The 27,657-nt window shown below is 56.5% G+C and overlaps 1 protein-coding gene across 9 annotated transcripts in view; it reads left to right on the plus strand.

Moving 5' to 3' along the window:
• Nucleotides 1–27,538, plus strand: part of IGSF9B (immunoglobulin superfamily member 9B) — a 53,211-nt gene extending 25,673 nt beyond the window's left edge. For 3 of the 9 annotated variants that reach the window (XM_080568108.1, XM_080568110.1, XM_080568113.1), the window contains exons 14-20: nucleotides 343–569; nucleotides 690–774; nucleotides 2,364–2,525; nucleotides 3,277–3,322; nucleotides 4,672–6,297; nucleotides 15,147–15,268; nucleotides 15,764–27,538. In XM_080568108.1, the coding sequence (XP_080424234.1) occupies nucleotides 343–569; nucleotides 690–774; nucleotides 2,364–2,525; nucleotides 3,277–3,322; nucleotides 4,672–6,297; nucleotides 15,147–15,268; nucleotides 15,764–15,987 (2,492 nt within the window). In that variant the 3' untranslated portion in view covers nucleotides 15,988–27,538. The other 6 variants (XR_013942123.1, XR_013942124.1, XM_080568109.1 and 3 more) reach the window with 6 other exon arrangements.
• Nucleotides 27,539–27,657: the final 119 nt, after the last annotated feature.

Raw genomic sequence — 27,657 nt, forward strand, 5'->3', positions numbered from 1 at the left:
CTGTAGTCGGTGCATCTTTAGTCTTCCCCTTTTTGGAAAGCTGCCTTTGTGTCTCTGAGACAGAGCACGTGCTGAGACATGTCCTGACCCCCTGGGAGGAGGGAGCTGCTGCTGCAGTCATGGACTGTCTGTGCTGGTGCCAGCACGCGGGAGAGATCCCGGCATGCTGCTGTTGTGCAGGCTCACCTGCACCTCACAGGACACGGTGTGCAGGTGCACGAGGAGCCCCTGCTTCGAAATACAAGGGAGAGATCGTGGCTATCACCCCAGGGAGGAGAGCATCCTCTGCGCTTCCCTTACCCTCACCTCAGAGGCGCCTTGTTCCATCTTCCCTGTCCGCAGCATTCCCTGTAACAACTCCAGAGCCTCTGGTGTTGGTTACCCCACCGAGGTGCCTCACAGCCAACCGGACACAGCAAGGCGTCCTCCTGTCGTGGCTCCCTCCTGCCAACCACAGCTTTCCCATCGACCGCTACATCATGGAGTTCCGCGTTGCGGAGAGGTGGGAGATCTTGGACGATGCCATCCTCGGGACCGAGAACGAGTTTTTTGCCAAGGACTTGTCCCAGGTGAGCGGGGACCGACCTGACACTGCTCCGGCAGTGTGCGGGCACTGCGCTGCCTGCTGCGGCCCTGGGGAGGTGCTTTTTGGGGTGCTCCGCTTCTGACGGATGTGCTTGGTGTTTCAGGACACTTGGTACGAGTTCCGCGTCCTGGCGGTCATGCAGGATCTCATCAGCGAACCCAGTAACGTTGCTGGCGTGTCCAGTACAGGTAAGGGGTGCTGCTTCCTCTTCCCTCCCCGTGCCTGGCGGCCGTGGGACCGTTTCTGCTGTCTGCAGCTGGTGCTGTGCCCAGGCGGTGCAGCAGCAACACAGCAGCGGGTTGGGAGCACTGGGTTTGTGTTTTTGCCTGAGAACCCTGGCTGTGAGCTGGGCTGATGGGCACAGGCTTTGGATTAGTGTCCCGGCACAGCTGCTGCCCTTCTGATCGCAGGAAGCCTTGGTCTTGGGCTCTGTGCTGGAAAAGAGCACTGCAGTGCAGGGGCTGATGCTGTCAGTGCTTTCCACAGCCAAGGGGAGATCTGGGAGGTGGTGGGGGAAGCTGTGGCCGTGCTGCCTTCCCAGCACAAACAGAGGAGGGGTGCTCGGAGCGGGCGAGGACAAACCCCCCGTTTGTTCCTTTCCAACGGGTGCGGTGCAGCATCTGTCGGAGCAGAGGGGCAGCTCAGCTCTGTGGGATGCCCTGAGAACAAAGCTGGGAGCCGGGCGCTGCGCAGCCTAGAAATGGAAATGAAAGGTGCAGAGAGGGAAACGCAGCACTGCAGTGCGGTGTCTGAGGGGAAAAAAAAAAAACCACAAACACAGCAGAGCTTTGCAATAGGAGATGGTGACTCGCTGCAGCGTGTCCCCTGCACCCCGGTGCAGCTCGGAGGAGCGATTTTCAGCCAGGGCCAGGCAGAGCAGATGATGGCGATGGGAAGGGAAGGTCTGCAGGAGGAGAGGATGCGACGAGCCCTGCTTGTATGGCTTTCCCGGAAAAAAAGCGAGGAGCCGCCCAGCTCGGCTGCGCGCAGGAATGAAGCGGTCTCTCTCTGCCCCCAAGTGGTGCTGGCGCGATGCAGGGAGCCTGCTTGCTGCCGGCAGCCTGCTCGCTGCCCTCCCGGAGCTGCTGCTCTCCTCTTGCACGATGTTTCTGATGGGGTTTGACAGCTCAGGGTGCACGGAGCCAGCTGCAGCCTCAGGGTGTGTGCGTGCCCCGGCCCTCCTGGGCCGCTGTCTGCGGCTGAGCGCCAGTGCTCCCAGCAGGCGGACGCGCGCTGACCCTGTGCGGGTGCGTGGCAGGAGCACTGGTGCATGCAGGATGCGATAACCGCTCTTGTGTCTGCAAATGGAGGCAGCTAAATAAGCTCCGGTGCTGGTTCTGATTCACTCGTGGCTAGCAAAGTGGTGTGATGAGGGCTCGGAGGGAGATACCTGGTGCTGCTGCAGCGAGTTATTACAGGAACCAAAGTAACTGTGGGTGTTGTGCAGCTGTGTTCATCCGTGCATAACCGTGCATTTGTGTGGTGTGGGCATTTCTTCCCGATGTGTCCATCACCAGAGACAAAGGGTCCGTCCCGTGTGAGGTCGCTGAATTACTCTGTGTCGGCCTGCAGCAGCACTCACAGGCCTCCCCACGTGGGCTCGGTTTAAGGCAGGGTTTTTGCTTCAAGGTTATCCTCAGTACCAGGAGCGAGCGAGTTGCCTTGCGTCAAGACAGCTTTGCCCTTCAGACTGCAGCTGATCCCCTAGGGAGAAGCAGCAGGCAGGAGCATGTGTGTGTCTAACACCTGATGGCTTTTTTTTTTTTTTTTTCCCCAGACGTATTCCCTCAGCCTGACCTGACGGACGAGGGTTTAGCCCGCCCGGTGCTGGCTGGCATCGTTGCCACCATCTGCTTCCTGGCTGCCGCCATCCTCTTCAGCACACTCGCCGCCTGCTTCGTCAACAAGCAACGCAAACGCAAACTCAAGCGCAAGAAAGGTGAGCCCGGCCCCGGCGTGCTTCCCTCCTCCTTCCTGTCCCCTCGTTGTCTCTCTCCTTCTCCTCCCTGGCTGCGTTGTGGTGGTAATGTTCTTCCCTGTCTGTCTCTTCTTCCACCCGTGCGCGTCTTCAGGTGAAGCCCTGACTTCATCCCCCAGCTGTGCCTGAAAGCGTCCGTGGTCGGGAGTGGGAGAGGAAGGGTGGGTGAAGAGGCGGCAGAGAACCCCTAGCCTGGGATGTCCGAGGGCGCGCTTTCGCGTGGTGACAACTCCTAGAGCTTGGGGGCTAGGGCTGGGATGTCCCCTTGGCCGGGGAGGGGACCGTGGCCCTCCCCGAGGTCCCCCTGGTGCTGGGCTCTGCCTCGCCTGCACGGGCAGTGCCCGATGGCCGCGCTAGGCTAGAGAAGACCCCATGAAGGAGACTCCGCCGCCCCACTTCCCTAAAGCTGGGACTGCAGCCGCCTTGCAGGAGCGCCCGGTAGGGAAACCACCACCTGTCCAGGCAGCCGGGGAGCTGGAGAGGGCAGGGGAATCGGCTCCTTCGCCTCTAGCGTGCGAGACTGCGGCCGCAGGACTGATAGGAAACTGTGACGGGAGCCGTTTGTTGTCAGCAACCATTAAAGCACTGGAGCGATGAAACCTTGGCCTCTTGTTGAGTGTCTTCTTTTGTGGTTGTGATGTTGTTTGTCTGTCTCTGTCTTGTTGCGCCTCCTTAGCGTTCTCTCTTCTTTCCCCTTTTTATTCTTTTCCAGACCCTCCTCTCTCGATAACCCACTGCAGGAAGAGTTTGGAGTCCCCGTAAGTATCTGTCTTAGATGCGGCACCAGGCTGTGGGTCTTCAAGGTGCCTCTTTCTACAGTTGTTGCAAAGGTCAAATGGAAATATCTGGCCTTGTTTTATTGCTTCTGATGGTTTGGTTTTCGTGTTCCCTAAACTTGCGGGAACAGAACGGTTCACAAGAGACAAACAGGCTTTGGAGCAGAAAGCAGCAGGGACAAACACAGCAAACTTTAAGACTTTAAGAGACGACCGGTGGATCCGTACACCTTGACCAGGTGGAAAGGAATTACACGCCCAGCTTGAAGTGGCTCCTCAGGAAACGGGCTACTGCTGCGTACGGAGTCCTTCATGCAAGCCCGGTGTAGTTTTGAGTTGTGCTGTTTGTTTTTTCTTGGGAAATTCAGACTCTTAACTGCTTATCTTGTCATTTCCCATGAAGAGTCCCCTGCCAAAGCCTCTTTCCACGTGTGCCCAAAGGCAGTGGATCGTGATGCTGCGCTAGCCACAACTCTAAGAGCCTGTCAAAAGCACTTGTAGGTACTAAACAGCGGGAGCATCTTCCCCATGGGAGTGCAAGAAAGAGTCTGAGGTGTGGACTCCTCATGCTTAGTCTCCTGGACGGCTGCAAAATGTCCCAGTGCTGGTGGATCTTAGTCTTGCTCTTTTCAGTTCATCCACGGCACTGAAATACCATGCCCACACCGTCTCTGTTGGATCTGCTACCTTTTGCCCTTCAATCCTGTTTGTCCAAGGCTTTCTGACAAGGGATGCTGTTCTGATGTTTGTCTTTCCCTGCCACCTCCGTGTCTTTTAAGGCTCTCAGCCTTCAATTTGAGTATTCGGAAGAGGGAAAAAGTTGATTTGAGATCATCTGTTGGCAGCTCCAAGTGAGATGCTGAGGTCTGCAGGAGGGGATGCTTATCTGACATCCCTCTGGAGCCCTAGAAATCGGGGAGCCCCTCCTCTTGGGGGCTTTCCCAGGTGTGGATAGCTCAGGTGAACGTAGAAAACTTTTGAAGGAGTTGGAAGTGAGCTCTGGATCTGTCTTTCATTTTGATGGGACTGTGGAGCTTGTTGCAAGGCACTGGAGTGAACTGCCAGCCCTAAGGGGATGCGAAGGTGTACCCGAGGAGCAGGTATGATGTGTGGTGCTTCTGGCTCCTCTCTTCCACTTGCTTCTCGCGGCCTGTGTTGGAGCTGGGCAAGGCTCTACCGTCTTGGTAGTCCCCGCAAATTTCTTCTAGCAGTTCCTCCTTGGAGAGCTGGTAACGCTTTGTTTTCCGGATCCGGCAGCTCTTCTGGGCGAGAAGAGCTCGTTTCCCCTCGGTGACCGCCCCCTCTCTTGGTTTTTCTCCCCTGTGGTCCAGGTTGTCTTCCGGCAAGGTGAGTCCTGAGAGCATCCGCACGCTCCGTCCCCCCTCCGAGTCCTCCGACGACCAAGGCCCGCAGGCCAAGCGGATGCTGAGCCCCACCAAGGAGAAGGAGCTCTCCCTCTACAAGAAGACCAAGCGGGCCATCAGCAGCAAGAAGTACAGCGTCTCCAAGGCGGAGGCCGAAGCTGAGGCCACCACCCCCATCGAGCTCATCAGCCGCGGGCCGGACGGCCGCTTTGTCATGGACCCGGCGGAGATGGAGCCCTCCCTGAAGACGCGGCGGATCGAGGGCTTCCCCTTCGTGGAGGAGACGGACATGTACCCCGAGTTCCGGCAGTCGGACGAGGAGAACGACGACCCCGTCGTCCCCGCCTCTGTCACGGCCCTCAAAGCCCAGCTCACCCCTCTCTCGTCCAGCCAGGAGTCCTACCTTCAGCCACCAGCATACAGCCCCCGGTTCCACCGGGCGCTGGAGGGTCCCGGCGCCCTGCAGGCCACCGGCCAGGCCCGCCCGCCGGCCCCCCGGGCTTTCCACCACCAGTTTTACGGTTACCTCAGCAGCAGCAGCCCCGGGGAGGTGGACCCGCCGCCCTTCTACATGCCAGAAGTCAGCCCGCTCAGCTCGGTCATGTCCTCCCCGCCTCTGCACCCCGAGGGGCCCTTCGGACACCCCACCATCCCTGAGGAGAACGGGGAGAACGCCTCCAACAGCACGCTGCCCCTGGCCCAGACCCCCACGGGGGGCCGGTCCCCCGAGCCCTGGGGCGGGGCTGAATTCCCCTTCGGCAGCCTGGAGGCGTCCCCCGCGGCGTTCCCCCCCCAGCTCCAGCAGTGCGAGGCGACCGAGGGCTCCCAGCCCACCGGTTGTCTTCCTCGGGGGCCGCCCCCTTCCTCTCTCCAGGTCGTCCCCGCGTCCTACCCGGGCATCCTGCCCCTGGAGGCACCAAAGAGTTGGACTGGCAAGTCACCCGGCAGGGGCCAACCCTCCGTGCCCCCCACCACCAAGTGGCAGGACAAACCTATGCAACCCATGGGATGTCAAGGGCAGCTAAGACATACCAGTCAAGGTATGGGCATACCCGTGTTGCCTTACCACGAACCGTCCGAGCCCGTCGGCCACAGCGGCACAAGCACATTCAGCCTGGACACCAGGTGGTACGAGCCCCAACCCCGACCTCGGCCCAGCCCTCGGCAGGTCAGGAGGGCTGAGCCCAGTTTACATCAGGTGGTGCTACAACCTTCGAGGCTTTCTCCTCTGACCCAAAGCCCCCTCAGCTCCCGCAACAGCTCCCCGGAGCTGACCGCCCGCGCCCGGCCCCGGCCGGGCCTCATCCAGCAGGCGGAAGTGTCGGAGATCACCCTGCAGCCCCCCGCGGCGGTCAGCTTCTCCCGCAAGTCCACGCCGTCGACCGGATCCCCCGCGCCGAGCAGCCTGGGAGAGAGCCCCAGCTACCGACCCACCACGGCCTTCACCCCCCTGGCCACCGGCTATTCTGGCTCCCAGGGCTCCTCCCTGCCCACGGACACCATGGATGTTTTCGGAGACATCCCTTCTCCGAGGAGGGCTAGCGAGGAGATCCTCAGACCGGAGCCCACATCGACAACGGTAGCCACCTCGGGGTAAGTGCGTGAGACCCCGTGGTCCCCCCCCCCAAAATACCTTGCCCCCGGCCCCCTCCCGCCTTTCCCTCCCTGCCTTGCCCCCCCATCCCTCCGACTCCCTCCCCACCATCATCATCCCAACTCGTAGGGTCGGTCTGGGTACGCTGCAGCATCCCTTTTGGAGATGGCGTCCCGCGGGCTTTGCTAGGACGTGGCTCTGAAGAGGCTCGTGCTGCGGGCGCAGGGTGCATGGCCGCTGCCCGAGCCGGCTCAGGGTTAGGCAGACGGCCTTCCCGGTGCTGCCGGCGCGCTTTCCTCCTCCCCGACCTCTCACGTGGGAACCGGGAGCTCTGTGACTCGGGCTGCGGGCCGTCTGCCAGGCTGGCAAAGACCTGGGCCACCGGGCCCGGCTCCCGGCTCGCGTAGGTAAGTGTCCTGGTGTCACCGGCGGTTGTTTCCTCTTCTAGCTGCTGGCTCTTGGCTTTCTTCGAACGTTAGGGCCGCCGCGCCTTTGTCTTCCTTCTGTTCCTTCCCGCGGAGTCTAGAGAGCTTTAATGCATGACAGAAACAGCTATAAAAGTCACCGCCCCATCTGCAAAAGGGATGCTGCAGCCCCAGGACGCGGGCAGGGAGAGATCGAGGACTTAGCCCCACCAGCAGCATGTCAGGAGAGGAAAAAAAAACCAAACAAAACAAAAACCCCAGCGGAAATCAGGAGGCCGCCGGCACGCTCAGATCCTGCCCTAAAGAGGGATGTGGCTGCACTAGACAGACAGTAGCGGCTGGTTTTCCAGGTACCAGGGTTGCTCCAGGCAAAAGTGTCTTTCTCTCTGTATTTCTCCTCTCTCCCTCCGTCTCTTTCACAGCACCCTAGATCCCGTAGCCGTGCTTTCGTTCCATCCTTTCGTCTCGCTTCATTTCGGCTTGTTGTGTTGGGGGGGGCCGAACCCCTCGGCTCGTGGTGGAGCCCCGCGGGGAGCCGGGGCGCCCAGCCCCGCGGCGCCGGCGCGGTCGGAGGCGTTCGGAGAAGAGCCGTGGTTTTTGGGGAGGGGGGAGGCAGCCTTTCACCCCGCAGCGCCCTCCGCATTTCACTCCCACCCTCTGGTACCTGGAAGCGTTTATGGCCTTAGGAAGTCCCTCCGGCACGGCTGGGGATGGGGTGCGTAGGGTGCAGGAGGGGCTCACGGGAGAGGCCGGGGAGGGAGAAGACCTGGAGGAGCCTGAGATGACTTCTGCGTGGCTTTTTTGGGAAGGCAGATCCGTAGCCATGCAGGCACGCACGGTCACGTAGGTCCACGTCTCCACGCAGTCTCAGAGCCAGGGCGCCCCGAGGAGCTCCAGGTGCAGGACAAGTCTGTGTTAGAGCACTGTTGTCCGTGCTTTTATGCAGTGTATCCATTCGCTTCGTCGATTATTATTTTTGTTCTTTTTCCTTTCTCTTCTGTTTCTTTCCCCCTTTCTTCTCCAGCCTTGTTTCGTTTGTGTTTCAGTTCGGTTTCTTTCCCTCCTTTTTCCTTTGGAGTTGTTGACGTGCTGATGTGTTGCGGAGCTCGGCTCCTTGCGGGTGTTGATAACTGCTTTGTTTTTGATTAATCTCAGCTATCTGGGCAGTGTTGTCGAGACAAGCTTCTCCTCAGCTCAATAGGTAAGGGTGATCCATGTCCGAAAGGATGGTGTGGGCGCTGTGGAGGGTGGCCGGGAGCGGGGCATGAGAGGGGACATGGAAGGGGCTTTTCCAATACCATCTCTTCCTTTAAAGGGGAATAAGGAATTGTAAAACACTAGGCAACACCTCTGGACGTACAGTCTCTGTGGCTTTTGGGTTTCCCCTCTCCCTTTGGGGAGGCAGTGTGGCTGGAGAGCCCGGTGGTGCAGCTGTATCAGGCGTGGGGTGCTCGTGGCGATGCTCACGTGTGTGCCGGGGCTCGCCGAGCTGATATCTGGCTGTGGCTTCTTTGGCAGAGGATGATGCTGGGAGGCACCACTGGCTCCGGCAGGGCTGGTGCTGTGCGGCGTGGGCGAGGCGTGTGCTGGGACCTGCTTTCTCCAAAGCTCGGAGTCTTGCACCTTGAGCCAGATGAAACAGCCGCCTCTGGAGCAAGCTGGCTCCTAACAGTGCTCCTGGGCTGCAGCTCCAAAATAAGTCCCAGTTCTGTTCCAGGAAACGGAGATTTTTGGTCCTGTTGTTACCTGGGTCTATTTTCTTCTTCCCAAGGTTTCTCTGTTATAGAAAGTGGGAGAAGCCTTTTTTCAAGGTGGTGTTTATGGTCGGCAGCAGTGTAGCTACAGTTTGAGGCTGCCGGTGAGGTGCTTCATCGTTCCTGTGGCAAACAGAGTTGTAGCGAAAGCCCTCTCTGAAATGCTCCTTGGAGTAATCTGTAAGACTTCTTCTGACCCAGTTGTAATTAAACAGCCCTAAGCAAATCTGTAAAGAGGCTCCCAACAAAATACCTCTCAGGGGCTCCCCGGTGGGGCCGGTTTTCTAGAAGGCCACAGGCATCCCTGGAACAGCAATGGAGCAGTCCGGGGATGGTTTCCAGACCCTATAAGCAGATAACTTTATCCTTTTTTCCCCTTTCACTAAAACTGATAAAATGAGGTGGGATAAATCTCATTCCCAACCCAGAGGAACAGAACACTGACCCATTCTGCTGTCAGCCGGGCTGGTTATGAAAGAAGAGGTGGGACTGCAGATGGGATGGTTTGTGGGGCCTGGCCATGCCCCAGCCTTGTTAGGACAGGTCTTCAAAAACAGAAGCTTGTAGCCTTGGATGGGAAGAGTCAAGGTCCTGGCTGCTGCTCTCCAGAAAGCCTGAGGAGCCTTGCAGGAGTGGAAGGGAGCCCTGTGAGAGGGAGGTGAGGTGCCTGGGGAAACCGGGTAGATTATTTCCAGGAGAGGGGAATTCCTCCAGCTCACCTGGAGGGTTTGTCCTGGGGTGGGGAGAGAGGGGAGGAAGGATCGTGGAGCAGGTATGGGATGTGTGCTCCATGGAGGAGCCAAAAACCTCTTGGCACAGTAAAACCCGTTAGGTTTGAGCCTTCCAGTCTCCAAAGCTCTGTGCTTGGCCACCTTCTGTTCTCTTTGGCTGATCCCAGAGCAGGGTGTCCCATGCGGAGCCTTGTTAAAATCACCTGGGTTGTTCCAGACTTCTCGAGAAAGAGGGAAACCCTTGTGGCTGTTTTGTGTCTCCTTTATCCCCAGTGCTTCCCCTGATCCAGGAGAACTGGGTACCTGAGCGAGTGAGACTTCAGCCCAGCCTGGGTCAGTCCAGGCTCATGTCCTTGATTGGTGTGGCTGCTGCACGGGTCCCAGTTTGCTCCCATCTGAGCTGGAGGGGTTTGGGGAGCAGGGTCCCATCATCCAGCAGGACGCTGGCTGGGGAGCAGCCTTCTGTCCAGCTCTGAGATGCTGCCAGGGGTTGGAGTTGCAGGAGCGAGTCCAGATCATTATCCCCAAAAAAGAGAAGCCATAAGGAAAATAAATCTCGCTCTAATAAGCGAGGAATCCTGTAAAGAGCCCAGCCAAGTAATTTCTTGATGATTTGGGGTCGTAAAATTTGTCAGTGGATGCAGAGCACCGGGATTATTTTATACTAGAGCAGCCAGCTCTCTGTACTGCAGCAATAAAAGCTGAGAGGAGGGGAGGGAGAGGCAGTTTGCGAGCTCGGTGGTGCTGGGAGCAGGAGCCGTCGCACGGTGGCTTTTTCTGGGTGAAGCCTGGGTAGTTTTTACTGACAAACAGGGATAAATAATGCCATTCGTGGGCTAGCGCTAGCACTTTTTCATCATCTGCTTGGATGCAGCGAGCGGCAACGCATCGCTTTAAGAGGCAAGAGGGCGTTGTTGCCTCCTTGCAGAGGGAAACCCAAAAACCACAGACCAGGCACCAAGCCCCCGCGCCCCTCGGCATCGCAGCCTGCTCCGGGCGGCCCCCCTGGCCCCCCCTGGCCGGGGCAGTGCTGCTGACACCGGGAGCTCGCGGGCTCGGGCATGTCGGAGCCTCGGGTGACGCAGGGACGTCGGCGCCAGGCGTGCGGGAGGAGCAGCACCCCTCGCTCCCCGCTTGAAAGCAACCAGGTTCCCCTTTAAAGACTGTCCATGTGCTGATCCTCTGCATGTGTTTCATGCCTCCTCCCGCTTGGAGAAGTTGTGAGTCCTCCTGTCTGAGTGCGTTTTTCTTTCCTTTCTTAATTATTATTTCTTTCTTTTCAGTCTTTTTTTTTTCCTTTATATATTTTCTCACTCCTGTTTTTCATTTATCTTCCTCTCTCCCCCCCCTTGCTTTCCCCGTGACTGTATCCCCATTTTCTCTCTCCGCTCCAGTCCCTTTTTCCCTCGCCCTCTCTCCTCCCTGCTCCTCTCCCGTCAGCATGGTGGAGTCCGTGGTGTAGCCGAGTTGTGCTGTCTGCAGACCTGTAGGAGGGCCCCCCCCTTCTCCGGTGTGCCCCCCGCTCTCACCAGCCCCTTCCACCCTCCGGTGCCGTGGCTGTGCTCTGGGGACAGGGGCCGTGACCGCCGCGTTTCTCCAGCGCTGCTCGTGCTCAAGGATCTCAAGCGATGCGCAGTGGCGTCCCGGGATGGCACCGCCTCAGGGCCGAGGGCAAATTCCCACTTGCAGGACACCTTGGGGGATCCCACGGGGACTCGAGCTTGAGATGGAGCCTCGTGTAGGCAGCTTGGGCGCTTCACGTGAGGAGGACGAAGGGTTGAAGGAGCCTGGCTGGGGCATGGTGGGCTCTGATGATGGCCAAGAGGATGCTCTGATGTGTCCAAGCTGTTCCTGGATGTCGCTGTCTTGGCTCAAGGAGAGGAGGAGGCAGGGGACGGGTGTGAGACCTCCAGGAGGGGACATCACGCGCCGTGTCCTTGAATGTCACAGCCTGTATTTTCTCATGGGTTCCCCCTTGTGGGCTGAAAGGAGTAGTGATGCTTTTCGGGGCCTTCTCCCTTACATCTTCGCTTCAAATGTGGAATAATGTTTGAAGAAGGCATAGCTGAGATACGTGTGCTCTGGATAACTCTTTCCCTGTAGCCACCTCCTCCTGTCCTGGGGTGCCTGGAGCTCCCTCGGTACCTTTGCAGTCTCTCCAGGACCACATAATTCAGAGCCTTTCTCGTTCAGAAGGGTTGTCCTTTGAGGACTCGAGGAAAATTCTGTGCTGGGTGTTTTGTGGCATCTCGCAGAAGGCTTACGGCAGGAAATTGCGTGTTTCTTGAAGCTCCTTTGCTTGGCAATACGCTGAAGTCTCCAGAAGTTCACCCGCCTCCCTCAACCTCTCGTCTGTCGGTATGCAGGATCTCTCGCGCACGGGCAGCTGCCCAAAACACCAACTCTGGGGGCAGGAAGAGGCTTTTGGCTGGGCTTAAAATGAAAATTAATTCGAATGAATCGGAGACCTTTGAAGAAATAAAGGGTGGGTAGAGCAGATAAAATTTGGCTGGTGAGTAGCGGTGTTTCGTCCTCCACTCCCTCTCTTCCTTGCCAGAGGTCAGACAGTATTTATAGTGACACATGGGTTCAGTGCGCTCGCTGTTGATATTTGTGTGCATAAATACAAGCCCAATTAGGGAGAACTAGTGGAAACGAGCTCCAGGCAATTTCCTCATAATCCCTTGCGTAAATCTGTCTAGTTTTGTCAACATGCCACGGTCACTAGCAGCTTCTTAGAGGGAAAAAAAGAATGGAAATAGTGAGAGGCTTTTACGTGTGGAGCTCTGGTAACAGTAGTAAAGCTGTTTGGGTGGTGGAAGAGGGATGCTGATGGGCAGTGGCAGGATCTCCGAGCTCTCTGGCATCCGGGGCTTGGTGCACGTGAGCTCCACAGGCACGGGGCTGGAGCTGGAGTAGCTGAGGCTGTGACTGACCACGGACTTGCCCAAGTGCAACTGGTGTGCGGTTATTCGTGCCCAGTGGGCATAAAATGGAAAAAGTCTGCTATTGAATGTTCCTGCAGGGATTACTGCAGGGATGTCCCATGCTCTTGGCTCTTTGGGTCGCTGTGGTCTTACTCCAGGCCAGCACGTGCCCAGGGTGCAGCACGGCGGCTGTCAGCGTTGGTGCAAGTCAGCAGGGAGAGCCCCAGCAGAGCTCGGAGCTGCTGCTGGCAGCATTTCTCGCTGGAGGCTGCCAGTACGTGGCAGCCGGGGCCTTGGGAAGAACACGTTTAGGCACAGCGACTGTACAAGCTTGTAAATGTCTTTCCTACAAGGGGAGGCTTGCGTGGATCCAGCCGGCAGGACTACCAGCTCGTCTGAAGAGGTGCTTCATCTTCGGCTGATGTGCTGCTCCGCTGGGAGCTGGAAGAGAGGATCGCCGGGAGCATCTCATCTACGCCTTGATGTCTCTGTGATGGGAAGCATGAAAGGGGCTTTTCTATACCCCAGTCGTTGGGTTCCCATTGCATCTGCTGTGCCCCAGCTGCTTCATCAAATGATGCTGCGCTTTCCTTGGTGCTCTCCAAAGCTAACAGCAAGAGGGAGAGGCTTTGTAGTCACGTGCATCTTCAAAAACAACCCCTTCTGCTCCTCACGGGGGAAAGGAACCCTTGGGAGCTCTTTGCCTGCGCCACTCCAGCTGAAGCGTGCGCTGCTCCAGCAGCCGCTTGGGATCTCGGATGGAAAGCGTTGCCTTCGAGCCGTGCTCGCACCGGTGTTTTGTGGCACACGTGGAGACTCGCAGAGGAAAGCCTTCTGCTGGAGGGGCTCCCCCCGAAACCATGGGGAGATGAGGGGTCCTGTCCTCGAAGGTCACAGCACTCCTCGGTCTGGGTTTGCTCTTGGCAATATGTTCATCTGTTTAAATAAAAAAGCACATATAGCCCAAACCTGTTGGTATTTTTGGTTTTGGTGGACAGTGCCTTAGCTGGCATCCTGCCCACAATCCTCGTTTGCTTCTTGTCACCTTCCTCGTCTGCAGCAGTGTCAAAAGGGGAAGGTGGGAGTGCCTTGCTTGTGCTGCTGTCACGAGGATCCTCGCTGTTTCCTATGCACATTTTTTTCAGCACGCCCTGTGTTTTGAGCCTGTCATGGTTATTCGCTGCTGTTGGCTTCCTGGACTGGATAATCCGAATTCCTGGAGTGAATAATCCAAAGAGCGATGAAGTGGGAACAGAAGAAAAGCATCCTGTGTTTGGGTGGAAGTCAGCCTGTTGAGAAGAAGGATTTGCCCTCTAGAAGATGTGGGCTCTTGTTCCTGCTGAGTTGCTCTCTAACTGTGCTGGGGATGTGCCACGTACTCGCTCCGTGCTGGTGGCTGACTTGGAAACTGCCCTGGGGAACAGCTTAGCTCCAGATTTCTGCTGTCGATAGCTCTGGAGGCATGAGGAGCTGCACACAGCTTCAGAGGCGCTGCAGGAGGAGGCTTGGAGCGCGCTGGCTGCGAGCAGGGGATGGCATGAGCTGGTGTCTGAGCCCTGCCACGAGCACAGAAGCCTGAAGCTCCGGGAGCTGCTGTCAGCACGGACAGTGCTATCTGCGTGACTGACTCGGTGACAAGGTTTGGGCACTGACCTGCAGTGACTGGGTTGTTAGACCAGACGTGTGCATCTCCTTCTCCGCAGGGTGGGTTGGGGTGAGCGCAGGCTTGTCGGAGGCACGCTGCATTAAATCTCCAGGTTCTCCTCTCTGCCTGGCTTTACTGCAATGGGAGGTGCTTTGTGGATGCTCCCCGTGCCACCTCTGGGCACCTCGTGTGCAGGTTGCTCCGATGACTCGGTTTGATCCCAGGTCGCTACCCAGGGCTTAGCTGCCTAGACTGACCTCTGCTTGCGTGGCCTGAGGTGCTTGTGCAACTCCGAGACGTGAAAGTAAAACTAAGGGGGAGGAGAGGGGAAGCAGGAAAAGAGGGGATGCTGTGGTGTGTTATAGATGAGAGCTGGACCAGCTCCTCTCCTAAGGAAAAGGTTTTCTTTTACTGCCCTGCTCTCTACAGCGGTTCTACCTTCCACTCCTTGGCCAGGGAAAAACAGGTATAGGGAAGGAAAATAGAGCAAGAGCCCTTTGCGAAGGGGAGGCCACTTCACCTTGAGCAGGTTCCCGTACTGAATAGGTTCCTGTACAACAGTTACCTGGGGACTAAGTCTGGGAAACTTGCTTTTAACTACTGACTCTCCCATCAGAAAAATCTCTGTGCAAATCCCCTCCTTGTCCCTTGCAATGAAATCTCGTTGGCGTTTTTGTCTCCAAGTCCCGGTGCGCCCCGTCCTGCCGGGCCAGAGCATCCCGCTCTCAGCGTTACAGAGCAGGAGCTCCTGTGCTGCTGTATCCTGTTGCCGCTTCTAGCAGGGACCTGGGAGCGAGGTGCTGACCCCAGCTGTGCCCTTCGTGTCCCTGTCTGTCGTGTGGCCCTGTTTCTTCTTTTCCACGTGAGCGGGGGCCAGGCAGGATCCCTGCCACCGTCCTGTTTGTTGCGCCGGTGTCACCCGCCCTTTGTCACACACAGCCCCGGTCTCGGAGCTGTCGTGCTGCTTCTCCGTCTCCCCCTCCCTCTCCATCCCAAGGGGTTTCCCACCACTTCCCAAAAATGCCTTATCGGACATGGGATCTGCCCCGTCCTTTGTGTGTAGCAGTGCTGGCGTGGCAGGCAGGTGAGCCGGGTGCTGGCTGCGCCCTCTCCGCACTTGGACTTTGCGACGCAGCTGAGCTGGGGGCACAAGGGAGGGGACGGTGGCGCACACGTGTGGAGCCTCCAGTCTCCTGCAGCGTGTGCCCAGCATGCCTGGCTGGCCGTGCTGCCTCCTCCCGGGCTTCTCACCTTTTCCTTCTCCATGGCAGAGCTGGCTGGGGTCGACCGCCCCCCGCCTGGGACGCCCCACGGTCCGAGCGTGGCCCGGAGCCGCTGATGGCGCGTGTCTGCTTTTCCTTTCTAGAAAACGTCCATCTCCGTCCGGGGACGCTGCTGCACCTGAGAGGCTCGAGGCTCTGAAATACCAGCGGATAAAGAAGCCCAAAAAGTCATCCAAGGGCTCCTCGAAAAACAGAAAACAATCCAGTGAGTGTGAGGACCCCATGGTCCCCAGCAGCGTCTCCTCGGTGCCCCGTGGACCGCTCAGGCTGGTCCCCGCTGGCTCCAGCACTGGGTTGGTCTCTGGGCTCCTGCCCAGCTCCTGCCTCCCAAATGGATGGCTGCGTGCCCCCATGCTGTCCCTCCCTTGCCTCCAAACTACTCTTCCATCCTTTAACATCTACCCATCTCTAGTGGCTTTCCTTAGGATTTTGTGTTCGTTTTTTCTGCTGCCCAACCTGCTTCTCGCGTGGCGGAGCCCCCGTCCTGACCTCTCTTCCTGTCTACCCTCCCCTCGAGGTGACTTTCCCGTTCCTCCCTTGAAAACACCCTTTTTCCTTCCAGCTGAAGTCTCCCCCTTCCCCACCTCTCGGGCGGCAGGGTTTGGGGTGGCACAGGGAGGAGGACCAGGGCTCGATGTAATCATTTGATGGCACGCAGGTGGGTGCTGGCTCTCATCCGTCTGCCTTCTCTCCTCCGCAGACGGCTCTGCCTCCCAGGTTCAGCACCTTCCCAGCTCTCAGGTACTGTGGCCTGACGAAGCTGTCTGCCTCCGCAAGAAGAAGAGACACCCTCGTCAGGACCCCTTCGCCCGCCTCTCGGCGCTCAAGGACGACCTCTGCCACCGGCAGCTCCCCGAAGACCAGACAGCCATCCTCAACAGCGTGGACCACGACGACCCCAGCGGGCACGCCACTTTGCTTTAGCCTCGCGCCGGCCCAAGAAGGTTAAAAAATAATAATAATAATAATAGGGGTTTGGAGGGAGCTGGAGCCTCGTCTGCGTGCACGCCGGGCCGGGGGGTCATGGCAAGGATGAGCTGGGGGGGACCCTGGGGTGGGCTGGGGTCCAGGGGGGTTGCCTGGGGCTGCTCGGATCTGCATCTCCCCCTTACGGCTTCAGTGGGGCGGGAAGGGGGTGTTGCACCTTGGTTTCGGAAAAGATCTCCAGATGTAAAAGGCACATGCGGAGCTTTTGACATCTGCTTCTGCAGCGTGCGCGTAGGTAGAAATTGTGGAGTTAAGCAGCTGGCCCTGAATCGCTGGAAGAAATGACGTGGGGCGTAATTAATTGACATGAAACTACCAGTCCAACTAACAACTGGTAATCCCCTGAATCTGATTATGATAGAATGAGACCAAATAATCCCAGGAAAGCTGTAATTGTGCAAATCTCCTTGCCTCCCCCTTCCCAGCCTCCCTTTATGTGAAGATAACAGCAACAACAATGTCACTGACATCTTTCCTTACCTATCTCTGAAAGGGAAAACCAGAAAGACCCCAAGGCTTCAAACCAGCCTGAGATTGAGAAATCACAATCTGTCTGTGCATATGCGTTTTAACCTTGTTAACGTGTGCCGAACACTTTGCAAGCACGCAGGTGTGGGACTGTTTTCACCCACGGGTGTCTTCCCCCCGAGTGTGGCTTGTGTCAACCTTGGTGAGGGTGGTTTTGATCAATTCTTCCCGACGCTCCGTGTATCACTAGCAAATGTTCTCCAGTGCCGTGCAGTGATGTGATTTCTTACTACGGTAACGTTTGTAAACTTTATCCGTAACTGCAGAACGGGGCGACGCCGTTGTAGGGGTGCGAGCGAACGGGGTTTGGCTGCGTAGACCCCAAAGCCTCTTGTTGGCAGCTCGCTGATCCCGAGCGAGAGCGGCTGGGAAGTGCCCGGCTCTGTGGCTCACAACGGACGGCTTCTCCGAGCAGCCTCGCAAAGCTCAGCCCAGCATTTCGCATCGGTCTGACCCGTGTTGCTGCTGGTTTCGCTGCGTGCCCCTTCCTCCTGCTTCAGCCCAGCTGCCCAGGCGACCTGCGACACCTGCTTTGGGACTTGTCCCTCTCTTTGCCCCGTCCCAGGAGACCCGCTGTTCCCCTCTTGGTAATGCTGTCCTAACTCTTCACCAGAATGTATTTCCTCTTCCTAGGGCAGGTTCCTTTGGCAATTGATGTTTCTCCGGGTTACGTAGGCCTTTTTTCGGCAGGGAAGCTGTAGCCTGCTCCGAGAACACCTGGCTTTGGCTTCTCTTCCCTGCTCTGCCTCCGCTGTCTAACTGCGTGGCCTTGGGCAAGTCACCGAACCTCTCTGTGCCTCAGTTCTCCCATCTGTAAAATGGGGATAAGTCATATCTGAGCACTTTTGTCAAGCACTTGGCTGTCCACGGGCTGCAAGTGCTACCTACGTACTGAGTGCTATTACTACCACGTGAACACTACCTTCAAAATAGTTAGATTTTTTTTGAAGTGGTAAGATCAAACACTTAATTCAGGTTTGCACACTTCTTCCTCTCTGGTAAAGTGCTAAACCCGCCAGCCTGCCTGGGAATAAATACCAAGTATTTCCTGTGAGTATCCTTGCTTTAAGTGGATTCGGGCTGTGGAAAAATCATCAGGAGAATCCAAGAGCCTGTAGGCATTTTTTTTGCCATGGGCTTGCCATTTGCTTACAAAACTTTAGTTTATTCCCAGGTAGAATCGACAAGAGATGCTCTGCCATCTCGCCTTTAATTGTGGTTTGCCTTGGTTATTGCTCTTGCTGCTGGTTGAACCTCAAAGGGCTTCGATGTTTGGAGAAACGTGCGAGCTCTCGCCCGCCTGGCCAGAGTGAGGGGTCGGGGGAAGGCAATGCCAACAAGCCAAGCTCCCCAGGAGGTTTTAGGTATAAATCTGTTTGTCAGTCTGCCTAGAAATTTCTGTTTTTTCCAGAACGTTGTGCTTCCTCTTCCATCGGGATGTTCAGAAACCTGCGACAGTGGCAGCGGAGCACCACGTCTTTCCAAATCTCAAAGCCCTGACTTAGGTTCGAACCACTTGACAGAATCCTCTAATCGATAAAGAGATATTTTCAAGCTTTAACAACTTCATTTAGGTGGTCTTCAAACCATGAGCGGATTTGTCTCGGGAAGGAGGGAGGGTCGCTTAGAAATGCCTCTCTCTTTAAGCCTGCATCAGGGCTCTTTTTTTATTTTGAGAACCTCGTGACCTGATGTAATACCATCAACCACCAGAGCGAGACTTCAACTTTGCTAACAGTATGACCGAGTGTTTCTTTTATTTGAGTGTGTTTTAGGGCTTTACCTAGAATCCACTTGGATCTGAATTGATTTAATGCCATTTGCCCGTTCGGCAGTGGGAAATCTCTGTCCGGGTGACTTCAGCTCACTGGCGTAGGTGTGAGAGGAGCTGATTTCTGCCCCAGACCGTGGCTGATGTTGCAGCGGAGGAGGACACGGGGCCGCGGGGGGCCGCATCCAGCCTCCCTGAGGACGCCCGATGGGGCGAGCGGGTGCCTCGGTCGTGGCCGCCCTCTCTGCGTGGACGTGAGCCCCACAGGTGACGTTCACCCCGCGCGGGGCCGGGGACGCTCCGCGGCGCGATGCCCCGCTGGGTGGGGGGCGCGTAGGCTCCGTGCCGCAGCTCGCTCGCTCGTCCTTTCGCTCTCGTGGCCTGGACCTCTCTAGCAGAAAGCTTCCTTTTTCATTTGAGTGCTTTCCAAACTATTTGCAATGCCCGTTTGTTACGGGCGAGGCAGCGTCTTCGGGCTCTTGAGGTTTTGACCTCGGGACCGTGCCCCCGTCCCCGCCGTAAGGAGGAGGATTTGGAGCGCAGGGAAGGTTGACGGAGCGCGCCAGCTTGCTTGGTCAATCTTTTGAGAGTTTGTTTTCCTTTTGCAGGTGTTTTGAGCCGATGGGCCCCCCTGCTTTTCATGGTCTTCGACCTTTAAAGGCTGGAGCTGCAGCCCTCTCTCTTTCAGCCGTGTACCTGCCACGCTGCTGGAGTGGGAAATCCCGCCAGGGCGCCTCGTGGACGCGTCTCTTCCCTAAACCATCCTTACCTCCTTTCCCCGCTAGACCGAGTTACCTTCTGATAGACTCTTGCCACGTGCTGGGCCGTGCTTTGGCAGATGGGCTCGCCTCTTGCTTTGGCAACTTCCTCGCTTCTCCCAGCTCTCTGGTTTCCATGCCCTTACGGGGTTTCTCTCCTCTCCTCCCGCGGACCTGGGACATCGAAGCTGTGTCAGACGATGCCAAACGTTTTCCCCCATTCCATCCCTGTTTGAACTCCGTTTTGTTTTGGTTGTTTGCAAACACGGCTGCTGCTGCTTTTTTCCTTTTTCTTTCGTGCTGCAAAATATATCTTGATTTTTTTTATCTTCATGGGCCAAACTCTCTTATTTTGTAAGCTTGTCCAAGGTAGATGGTTCTTGCTGCGTTGGTAAACGTGCGGTTCCTCCTTGCATGGCGCAGACGCGACGTGTTCCATTAGGTCTCACGCAAAGAGCTGGGCTGCGGTGGATAAAATGCTTCTGTATCTGACGAGGGCATTGTCCTTGGGCTGCGCCAATGTGTCCGTGCAGCGAGCACCAGCTCTGGGGGCCCGGTGCTGCTGGTGGGTGGGAGCAGTGCCCTAGGGGTTTCTGATGGGCTCTGCCTGCCGCAGCCAGGCTGAGGGGCTGGAGGAGCACCGAGGCTGCCGCAGGTTTGTTCTGCGAGCATTAGGAAGTGAGAAATGGGCAGCATAAGGCTGCCCCCAGCTGGGGGTGGATAATGTAGGGAGGTATGCACAAGGGTGTCGTGTGGACCCCTTGAAAGGACGGCTGTAGGGTGCCACCCTGCACACCCTGCCCGTGAAATCGGTGCTTTCCCTTTGCAGGCAGGTCTGGATGTGACGTGCTGCCTGGTTTTGTGGCAGGAGCTGTTGAGTGATTTAGGCCAGGTATTTTTAAGGTAACTTTGCTGTGCAAACCCACTGATGTTTTTTTTTTGTTTGTTTGTTTTTTCCATGGTTTGGTTTTGCAGTGTTTACGTAAGTGAAAAGGCGAGTTAGTGCTGGTGGGGAGAGCAGGAGCATTTTCTGCTCGCTGGTAGGGCTCCGTTCCTGCGCCTGCCTGGGGCTGTGTACGTGTACTGAGATGGGGTCTGTAGGGTGGGAGCCTGCAGCTGTCTTTGCAGCCCTCTCATGGACTTGCACCCTGACCCCCTGGGCTGGAGCCTCCGGGAGGTGCCGGGGGCACCTCTGGCGCAGGAGGGCACCTTGCGACGCCGCTGCTGTGGGTGGCTCCATGTGGAAGCCCCCACATGCAGAATGGGACACAGTTTGCTCCCGGGATGCTGGGAAGTGTTTGTGTGGGTACCTGGTGATTTTCCTAGGGCAGGGAGCTCCCCGTTGCTGCTGTGTGTTGGTCACTTGGGGCTTCGAGGCCGTTCTGGGTGGCTGGTGGGCACGAGGCTGTTGTGTCTCTGCGTTCCCTTGTCACCCCATCCGGCGCCACCACGCTGTGCTTGTCACTGCCCATCAGGGAGTTTTGGTAGGTACCAAACTGCAGGGAAGGGTTTGCCCAGAAGGACCTCTGCCTCGGTTTCCCCAGCTCTACAGAGGGAATAACAGCACTGCTGTGCCTACCTCCAGGGGTGCTGAGGGCTCAGCACTCCAGCTCACCGTCCCAGCAGGGCTGAGTCATGTCCATGGCACCTGGGCATGACACACGCCTTTGAGCTTACTGCTGCTCGTATCCTGCAGTTTGGGTTGGGATGAAATCTGCCTGGCATTTTGGTTTCTCCTCCTCCTCAAGGCAGCGAGGGAGAATTTAGGTTTCTCCGAGTTCTGGGCTGGTTTCAGCGCGTGTTTTCAGCTGTGCTTCTGGGCTTGGGGTATTTTTTTGGAGAGCAGGGAGGTTTTCCTGGGAGGCCTGAAGGCTTGCGGTCTGCAGGGATTTCTCCACGCCCCGCTTGGGCTCGCTGCAGCCCGGAGCTGGCAGAGCTGATGCTTTTTGTGCAGAAGGAAGTCTTTTCAAGGAGCCGGAGCTAAAAGCAATGTATATATGAGATATAAATATATAGAGAAGTGTAGGACAAGGGTAGATTATGTATGCGAAGTCTGGTATATTTGCATGTAAAGGCTATGTTTGTCTATAGGGGGAGAGTGTTTAGAGCTCTATTGGTATTGGGGGGGGGGGATTGGGATGGCCAAAGTCGGGCAGGGGGTGGGAGCAGCCAGATTTGGGATTTGGGAACGGATGGGCACAGGGCACCTCTCCGCTGCCCCGTGGCAGCAGGCCTGCCCTTCACTGCGTCCCCATCCCTGCTATGCAGGACCAGGTTTCTTTTTTATGTTCCCCCCCCCCTTTTTTTATTTTTTGCTGTGTTCATTGTACGTGACTCATCACTGGGCCGTGATAATGAGAAGCAGGTAGGAGCGAGGGGCCTTTTGCCTGCATGTGGGGCATTAAAGCGGAAAGAAACATCATGTTGCCTCAGCTGTGGTGTCACTGCAATCGTTCAAAGGGAAAGCAACGCCGTGCAGAATCCCTTATCTAAAATCCACGCAGATGCTGCTCTCTGGTTACTCACGTTGAAGCATTTTGCTTTTGCATCTGTTCTTCCCAGAAGAGCGTGAGTCAGACGAGATGAGAGGGATACGGCTAAATCGGCTGCGAAGCGCCGCGCGGGCTGAGCCAGGCTGTCCCAGCGGCGGTTCCTCCGCGGGACGAGATGTTCTGCCTCCCTCCCAGGCACTGCATGGAGCCGTGTCTTTTTTTAAAACTCGTTAGCAGGACTTTTGGGGCAGGGGATTCATCCACCAAAGACACCGGCGGAGGCGACATCAGAGCTCACCCGCCTGATGCGCTGCAGCGTCGCCGCTTTGCGCACCGAATCGGGAGCCCCTTGCAGGGCACAAAGGCAGGCTGGACCCGCTGTGGTCGCAGGCAGCGATGACGTGGGCTGAAATTGCAAAGTATGTGATGGCTCCGGGCATGGGGATGGCTGAATTTTTTTTTTTTTTTTTTTGGATGCTCATCGCCCACCAAGGAGCCCATCCCCGTGCTGCTTGGGCACGGGGTAACCCTTTAAAGGGAATGTCGGCTCCCATTTCCACCCTTCAGCTTAGTTTTGTTTTCTTTTTCTGGATGTCTTTGCTTCCCTTTGCCTGTCCTTGCAGAGGAGGAGAGGCTGCGAGGTGTAGTTGGTTCCTATGAGAGGTGATTGCTGAAATCTGTAGGGGAACTATCTGTAGGGGAAATACCTGAGTCAGGTACTCCAGGGCTGTTACTGGATGAGGAAGCAGTGATGGCACGTGTGATTTGGCACCTTCTGTGCATGGAAGAGGAGAAAGCTAGCACTGACCTTTATTTCCATGACACCCACTGCTGCGTGGCAGAACTGCACGGCTCCGGGCTCCTGGGAGAGGCTGGAGGACGGAGCCTGCTCCCCTCTCCGAGTGACCGGGACGAGCTGGAGCCACACGAAGCAGTATTTCCCCAATTTCCCCATTTTTGTGTGTTTTGGCCTGGCAGGTTTGTGCTGTCTAAACTGCCCGTCCCTTGTCGTGTGCGGCAGCAGGTGTCTCGCCCAGCGGTGCTGGGTGACCTCAGGACGTGTGCCCAAAGCGTCCCAAATCCCCGGGGCTCTGGGCGTTTTTTTGATACGTGCATGGATGGATGAAGGACCGAATACGGGGAGGGGGCAGAGGGATTGCTCAGGGTTTGGGGGTTTTGGATGCTGCAAGCATGCGCCGTAGTGGTAGGTGATAGGGGTTTTATACTGGTTGCAATGGGGCAGGGCGTGCGGTACGGAGGGGCTGGCATCCTGCAGTTTTTGCACTGGTTGGAGCAGGAGGGGCTCGTGCCTGTCCCCTGCGGTGTCCCTTTGTGAGGCTGGGGGCTCTGGGGACACCAGGAACGGGGAGGGGGCTGCTGGGCACCGGCTCCAGCCACGCAGAGCAGCCAGCCCCTGCTCACGCCACGGGGAGGAGAATTTGCCCAGGTTTTTGCTTTACCATCGAAATCCCGATTTCTCTCCCGGGGGGAGTTTTGTTTCGGTTCTCTTGAAGCTACAGGCAAGCAAGAGAGCTGCCGAGGGGGTGCCCATCCCCAAGTCCCAGGCTTCAGCCCTGTGGTCTCGAAGCCCCTGTGATTCCCACCCACCCAGCACTTTGAAGAGAAAATGACCAGAGAAACGAGCCCCAGTATCTCTATCTAAATAAACGATATTGGTGTATCGAAACCGCGTTGTACATAAAATTATACAAATATATAGTTACTTTCTATTTTAGAAGGGGGGGGGGAGAATAAATATTTAAAATAATTCCTTAGTACTAGGTGTCAGAAACTTCTGTGCAGCATGAGAGAGGCTGTCAGAGGTGGAAAGAGTCTAAAACAGCAGGAGCAGAGCGAGTATTTTTACATTATATTGCGCTTAGGCTTCTCTGCTTCTCCATCCACCTATAAATAGACAAAAAATATATATATATACAAATATATATATAAAAAATATATATATCTAAGCCACATAGCTGTTTTATTTTTGTATCCATGCCTAGTGCTGTCTGAGCAATACGGTGGCGAGGGGGGGAGAGGGCTGGCTGAGGCTGGGGGCTTTGTGCGGGGTCTGCCCTCCGAGATGGTCTGCTCTGCTTCGCCTGCTGTCCCGCCGCGCGGTCGTCGTCGCTGCTGCTCGCTGTCGCCTTGCTGCTTCAGTAGAAAAAGTGGAAAAAAAATAAAATAAAAATAGGAGCGGGGTGGGGGGCTCCCAGGGGAGCCCTGGCTGCTGCCAGCTTGACTCGTGCCGTGGCGAGGTGATGGTGCCCGGTGGCGCTTCCACGGAGGGGCACGCGTCTTGCTTTTTGTTTTTTATTTTTCGGAGAAACAAGTGGAATTTTAGCTCAAAGGGTGCTATTGGCGGTGGGGAGGACGTGGCTGCTTGCAGCCCGGTGGCACAGGACGTGGTGTGGGGGTGCTGTGGGGACGGGCTCCCCGTGCATCCCTCCCGTAGGGCACACCGCTGCCTCGCCGGGCGCTGCCGGCGACCCGTCCTCGTCCTCGCTGCCTTTTGGAAACCCACACGCCTTGGGGAGAGGGGGGCAGAGCCGGTGCCACCCCAGCGCAGCCCCCTCGGTGTGGGCCAAGGGGATTTGGTCCCTTAGGTGCTCCTGCAGTCCTGGCTGGGCAGCCTCGGTGCTGTCTCCCGGCGTAGGGCCTGGCCCCGGCACTTAAATACCTCTTTGGGAAGAGAAGATCTCGGAGCGTGGAGGCGGAGCGGTGCCGCGCAGGCTGCTGTTACCGGCACGGGTAACACGGGGGGGTCGGGTCATCAACGCCCTGCTTGGCACAGGGGGGACCCGTGCCCGCAGCAGCCCTTGCGGGGAAGGTGGTGGGGGTGCTCTGGGATTTTTCTTCAAAGCAATACAGACCCGCCACGTCCCCTGATGCTCGCCGTGACCCCGCTGTTTCCTCGGGGTCACATCTCCCCCTGGGCATCCGCCTGTGGGGTCTGCGCTCTCCCGAGGCTCCAGCTGCGGTTTCGGCACCGAGCCCAGCCTGGGCGAGATGCTGGAGCCGTGCCTCTGCTCCCCTCCTCGGGGGCCAGGATTTAGGGATTGCTGCGCAATGGGACCAGGGGATGCTGCTCCCCTCCATGGGCTCGGTCCCATGGCCCCGTGCGGGACCCCGGTGCTGTTTTGGGCTCAGTTCCCCCTGCGGAGGTGCCAGGCACGCAGGACCTCTTTTCTTCTGTCTCGCCGCGTCCCCAACCGACCGAGGCACGAATGTAACGCGTTTGGGAGGGCGAAGGGTGCCCGGAGCTGGCCCCCTGGCAGCGGCACCGTCTCCTCCGTAGGTGTCACCTGTATTTTCCATGATATTTCTGTCTTCTTCGTTGGGGTGGGTCGGGGGGAGGGTGTTTCTAATATCAAGCCAAGATTTGTTCAGCACCACTTCTTGATATCAAAGCGAAGCATGTTTGATGGAACTAACTTGCATTTATTAGCGGTAAATACATAAGTGAAGTATTTTATATGTTTAAAAAAGAAAAAGAAAGCGAAGGGACGGGACGTCTCTGCGGCTGCTCCCTGGCGGCGGTCGGGCCGGCTGGCTTTGGGGTATCTCTCGGGGAGGGTGGGCTGGGTCGTGGGCAGCTTTCTCCTTTTCCCCATCTCCCCTTGAATCACTTACAGAAAAAAAAACAGGAGCAATGTTTACAAAGCACACTTTCCACAGTACCGTTAACCCTCTGGATGCCAAACAGACACAGAGAGCCGCTCCTCCCCTGGGCGCCGCGGGACCAAGGGGCGGCCGCGGGGCCAGCATCATCCCGCTTCCCTCATTGACATATTTATGTATTTTTTTTGGTACACACAACCCCGCTTCCTCCATCCGCCGTAGCTGAGCGCGTTTCTGGGGGGGGAGCTTGCTTCTCGCTGGGTATTTACTTCCTGGGGGCTTCCTGCCCCCTCCCAGGCTCTTCCTGCAGGGAAAGGGGCAGAGCTGCGGGGCAAAGCGCCCGTCTCTGCTTGGAGAGGTGTCAGCTCGGCTGGGAGAGGCCAGCGCCCTCCCAGATGCACTTTAAGGCCAAACTTCTCCCTTTTTAGAACTTTTTCCCCGCCACTTGGTGAAACAACCCTGCCTCGGCTTCTCCGTGGGGCCGGCAGAAAGCAGCCGGGGGGATGCTCCCGTGCCCCTGGAGGTGGCGTGGGACCTTCTGCCCAGCTCTGGGGACCCTGCTCCCTCGGCGCTTCCCTTGTGGGAAAGCCCTACAGGAACCAAACGGAAACACCGACGTTTCTGTAGGTTTCTCGAGCCATCCTTTGGGCATCCAGAGAGAATTTCATCCGCGCGCCAGCTCCCTAGGAGGGTCCCAAGCCCCCGTGGGGACCGCAGACTTTTTAACCCCCTTCGGTAGGTTTATAGTCTCTGAACCCTCTTAGACTTCCATAGGTAGGTCTTGATATAATTTCCTCCTAACTCTACAGTATTTTCCCAGCATTTTCTTTACAACTCAACAGGTCTCTGGTTGTGTGGGACAACTGTTATTATTTTTTTAAGAGTTCTCGCCTATTGACACACAGACTAGACCATCCAACCTTGTTTCCATTTCTCGAACGTCGAGTATTACGATGTATAACACACATTAGGGTGCTCTTTGGTGCTGTTTCCATGGTAACCAGTGGAACTGACTTTTTTTAATAACAGTAACAATAAAGAAAACTTTAGTAAACTTTAGTACCGCTGGTTCCATACTCTTTGTCGTCGTGACTTTTTTTTTTCCTCCTATTTTTTTTTAAAAAAACTAAAAGTTAGTAGCGATCAGCTGCTGAATCTCTGTGGTGTTGGGTGCTGCCTTGTGCACTTGTTGGCTGCTGCATGGGCAGCTGGAGGGGGTGGCTGCGGAACAGTTTTCAGCAGCTGGGTTTGATTTGTGTAGTTTTTAACTTGCACAGATGCACACAGCAAAAATAGCATTTGGTGTGAGCCCAGACGGCAACTAGAGGGTTAATTTTTGAACTTCAGGTATGTTCCTCAAGAGAAGAAAAAAATTAAAAATTAAAAAAAAATAAAAAAAGAGAAACAAAACACTATTTTTTCAGTAAGCTTTTTTTTTTTCTGTAAACGATTTAGAAATAAATCTGAGACATGATGGTGCTGTACCAAAGCCTTATACGAAAACTTATTCTGCGCTCTGTATAATCTCTGTATCTGTATTGTTGCTCTCGGCCTCCGTTCTCGTGAAGGCCTCCGAAATGCCAGCAGCAGGGACCGGCGGTGGCCTCGCAGGTGCCACTTGGCACCGGGGTCCCCGGGAAGGAGCCCGGGGCCGCGGGGAGGGGAAGCCACCGTCCGCCCTGCGCAGCACGGGGCAGAATTGGGGTCCTTCGCCCCCCTGTTCTTCTTCCAATCGGGTGCTAACCTGCCCTGGGCAGGGAAATGAGACCTCCTCGCTGTCCTCCCCGCCTGCCTCGGGGGGGGTTTTTACATCTTCCAGCTTGGCCAACGCAGACCTCCCGGAGCCAGCCTGCTGCTGGGGGTGGCCCCGAGCGTCTGCTTTGATAGCTCTAAGCAATAAACCTGCTCTGCCAAGGCAAACCGGCCCCTCTGGCTCCTGGACTGGTGTTGGCTCCCAAGTAAATGCCGACAAGCCAACCAAAAGTGGAAGAGAATAGCTTGAAGCCCTGCCTTACTGGAAGTAGCTGGTCCCTCGGTCTCCACCTGCTGGGATTTTAAGGCCTGCTGGGTACTTAACAATTTATTGCCGGTAACATTGCATGTTCATAGATTGACTTCTTTTATTTTTTTTGTTTGTTTTCTCCTCTAATGTACCCACTTAAGAAATTATGGCGGTGTTGCAATGTTACGTACAACTAGCCATTCTGTAGGAGAATGATGGGTTTTGGAACTGATTAACTTGCTCCTCATGTAACATTACCCTGCTTCAGAAATGTTTTGTATTTTGATATAAATAAACATTTGCTAAAAAAAAAAAAGAATAATAATAAAGTCCGTTTGACGTCATTGAGTTGGGTTGGGGCTCTTGGGAGCAGACGGGCTGCTCTGGGGTTGTTGCCGGGGGGGCGGGGGGATGCTTGTCCCTTGGGGTCTAGGG

Source organism: Anser brachyrhynchus (assembly GCF_964034855.1).
Source record: "Anser brachyrhynchus genome assembly, chromosome: 25".
In the NCBI taxonomy this organism is placed as follows: domain Eukaryota; kingdom Metazoa; phylum Chordata; class Aves; order Anseriformes; family Anatidae; genus Anser; species Anser brachyrhynchus.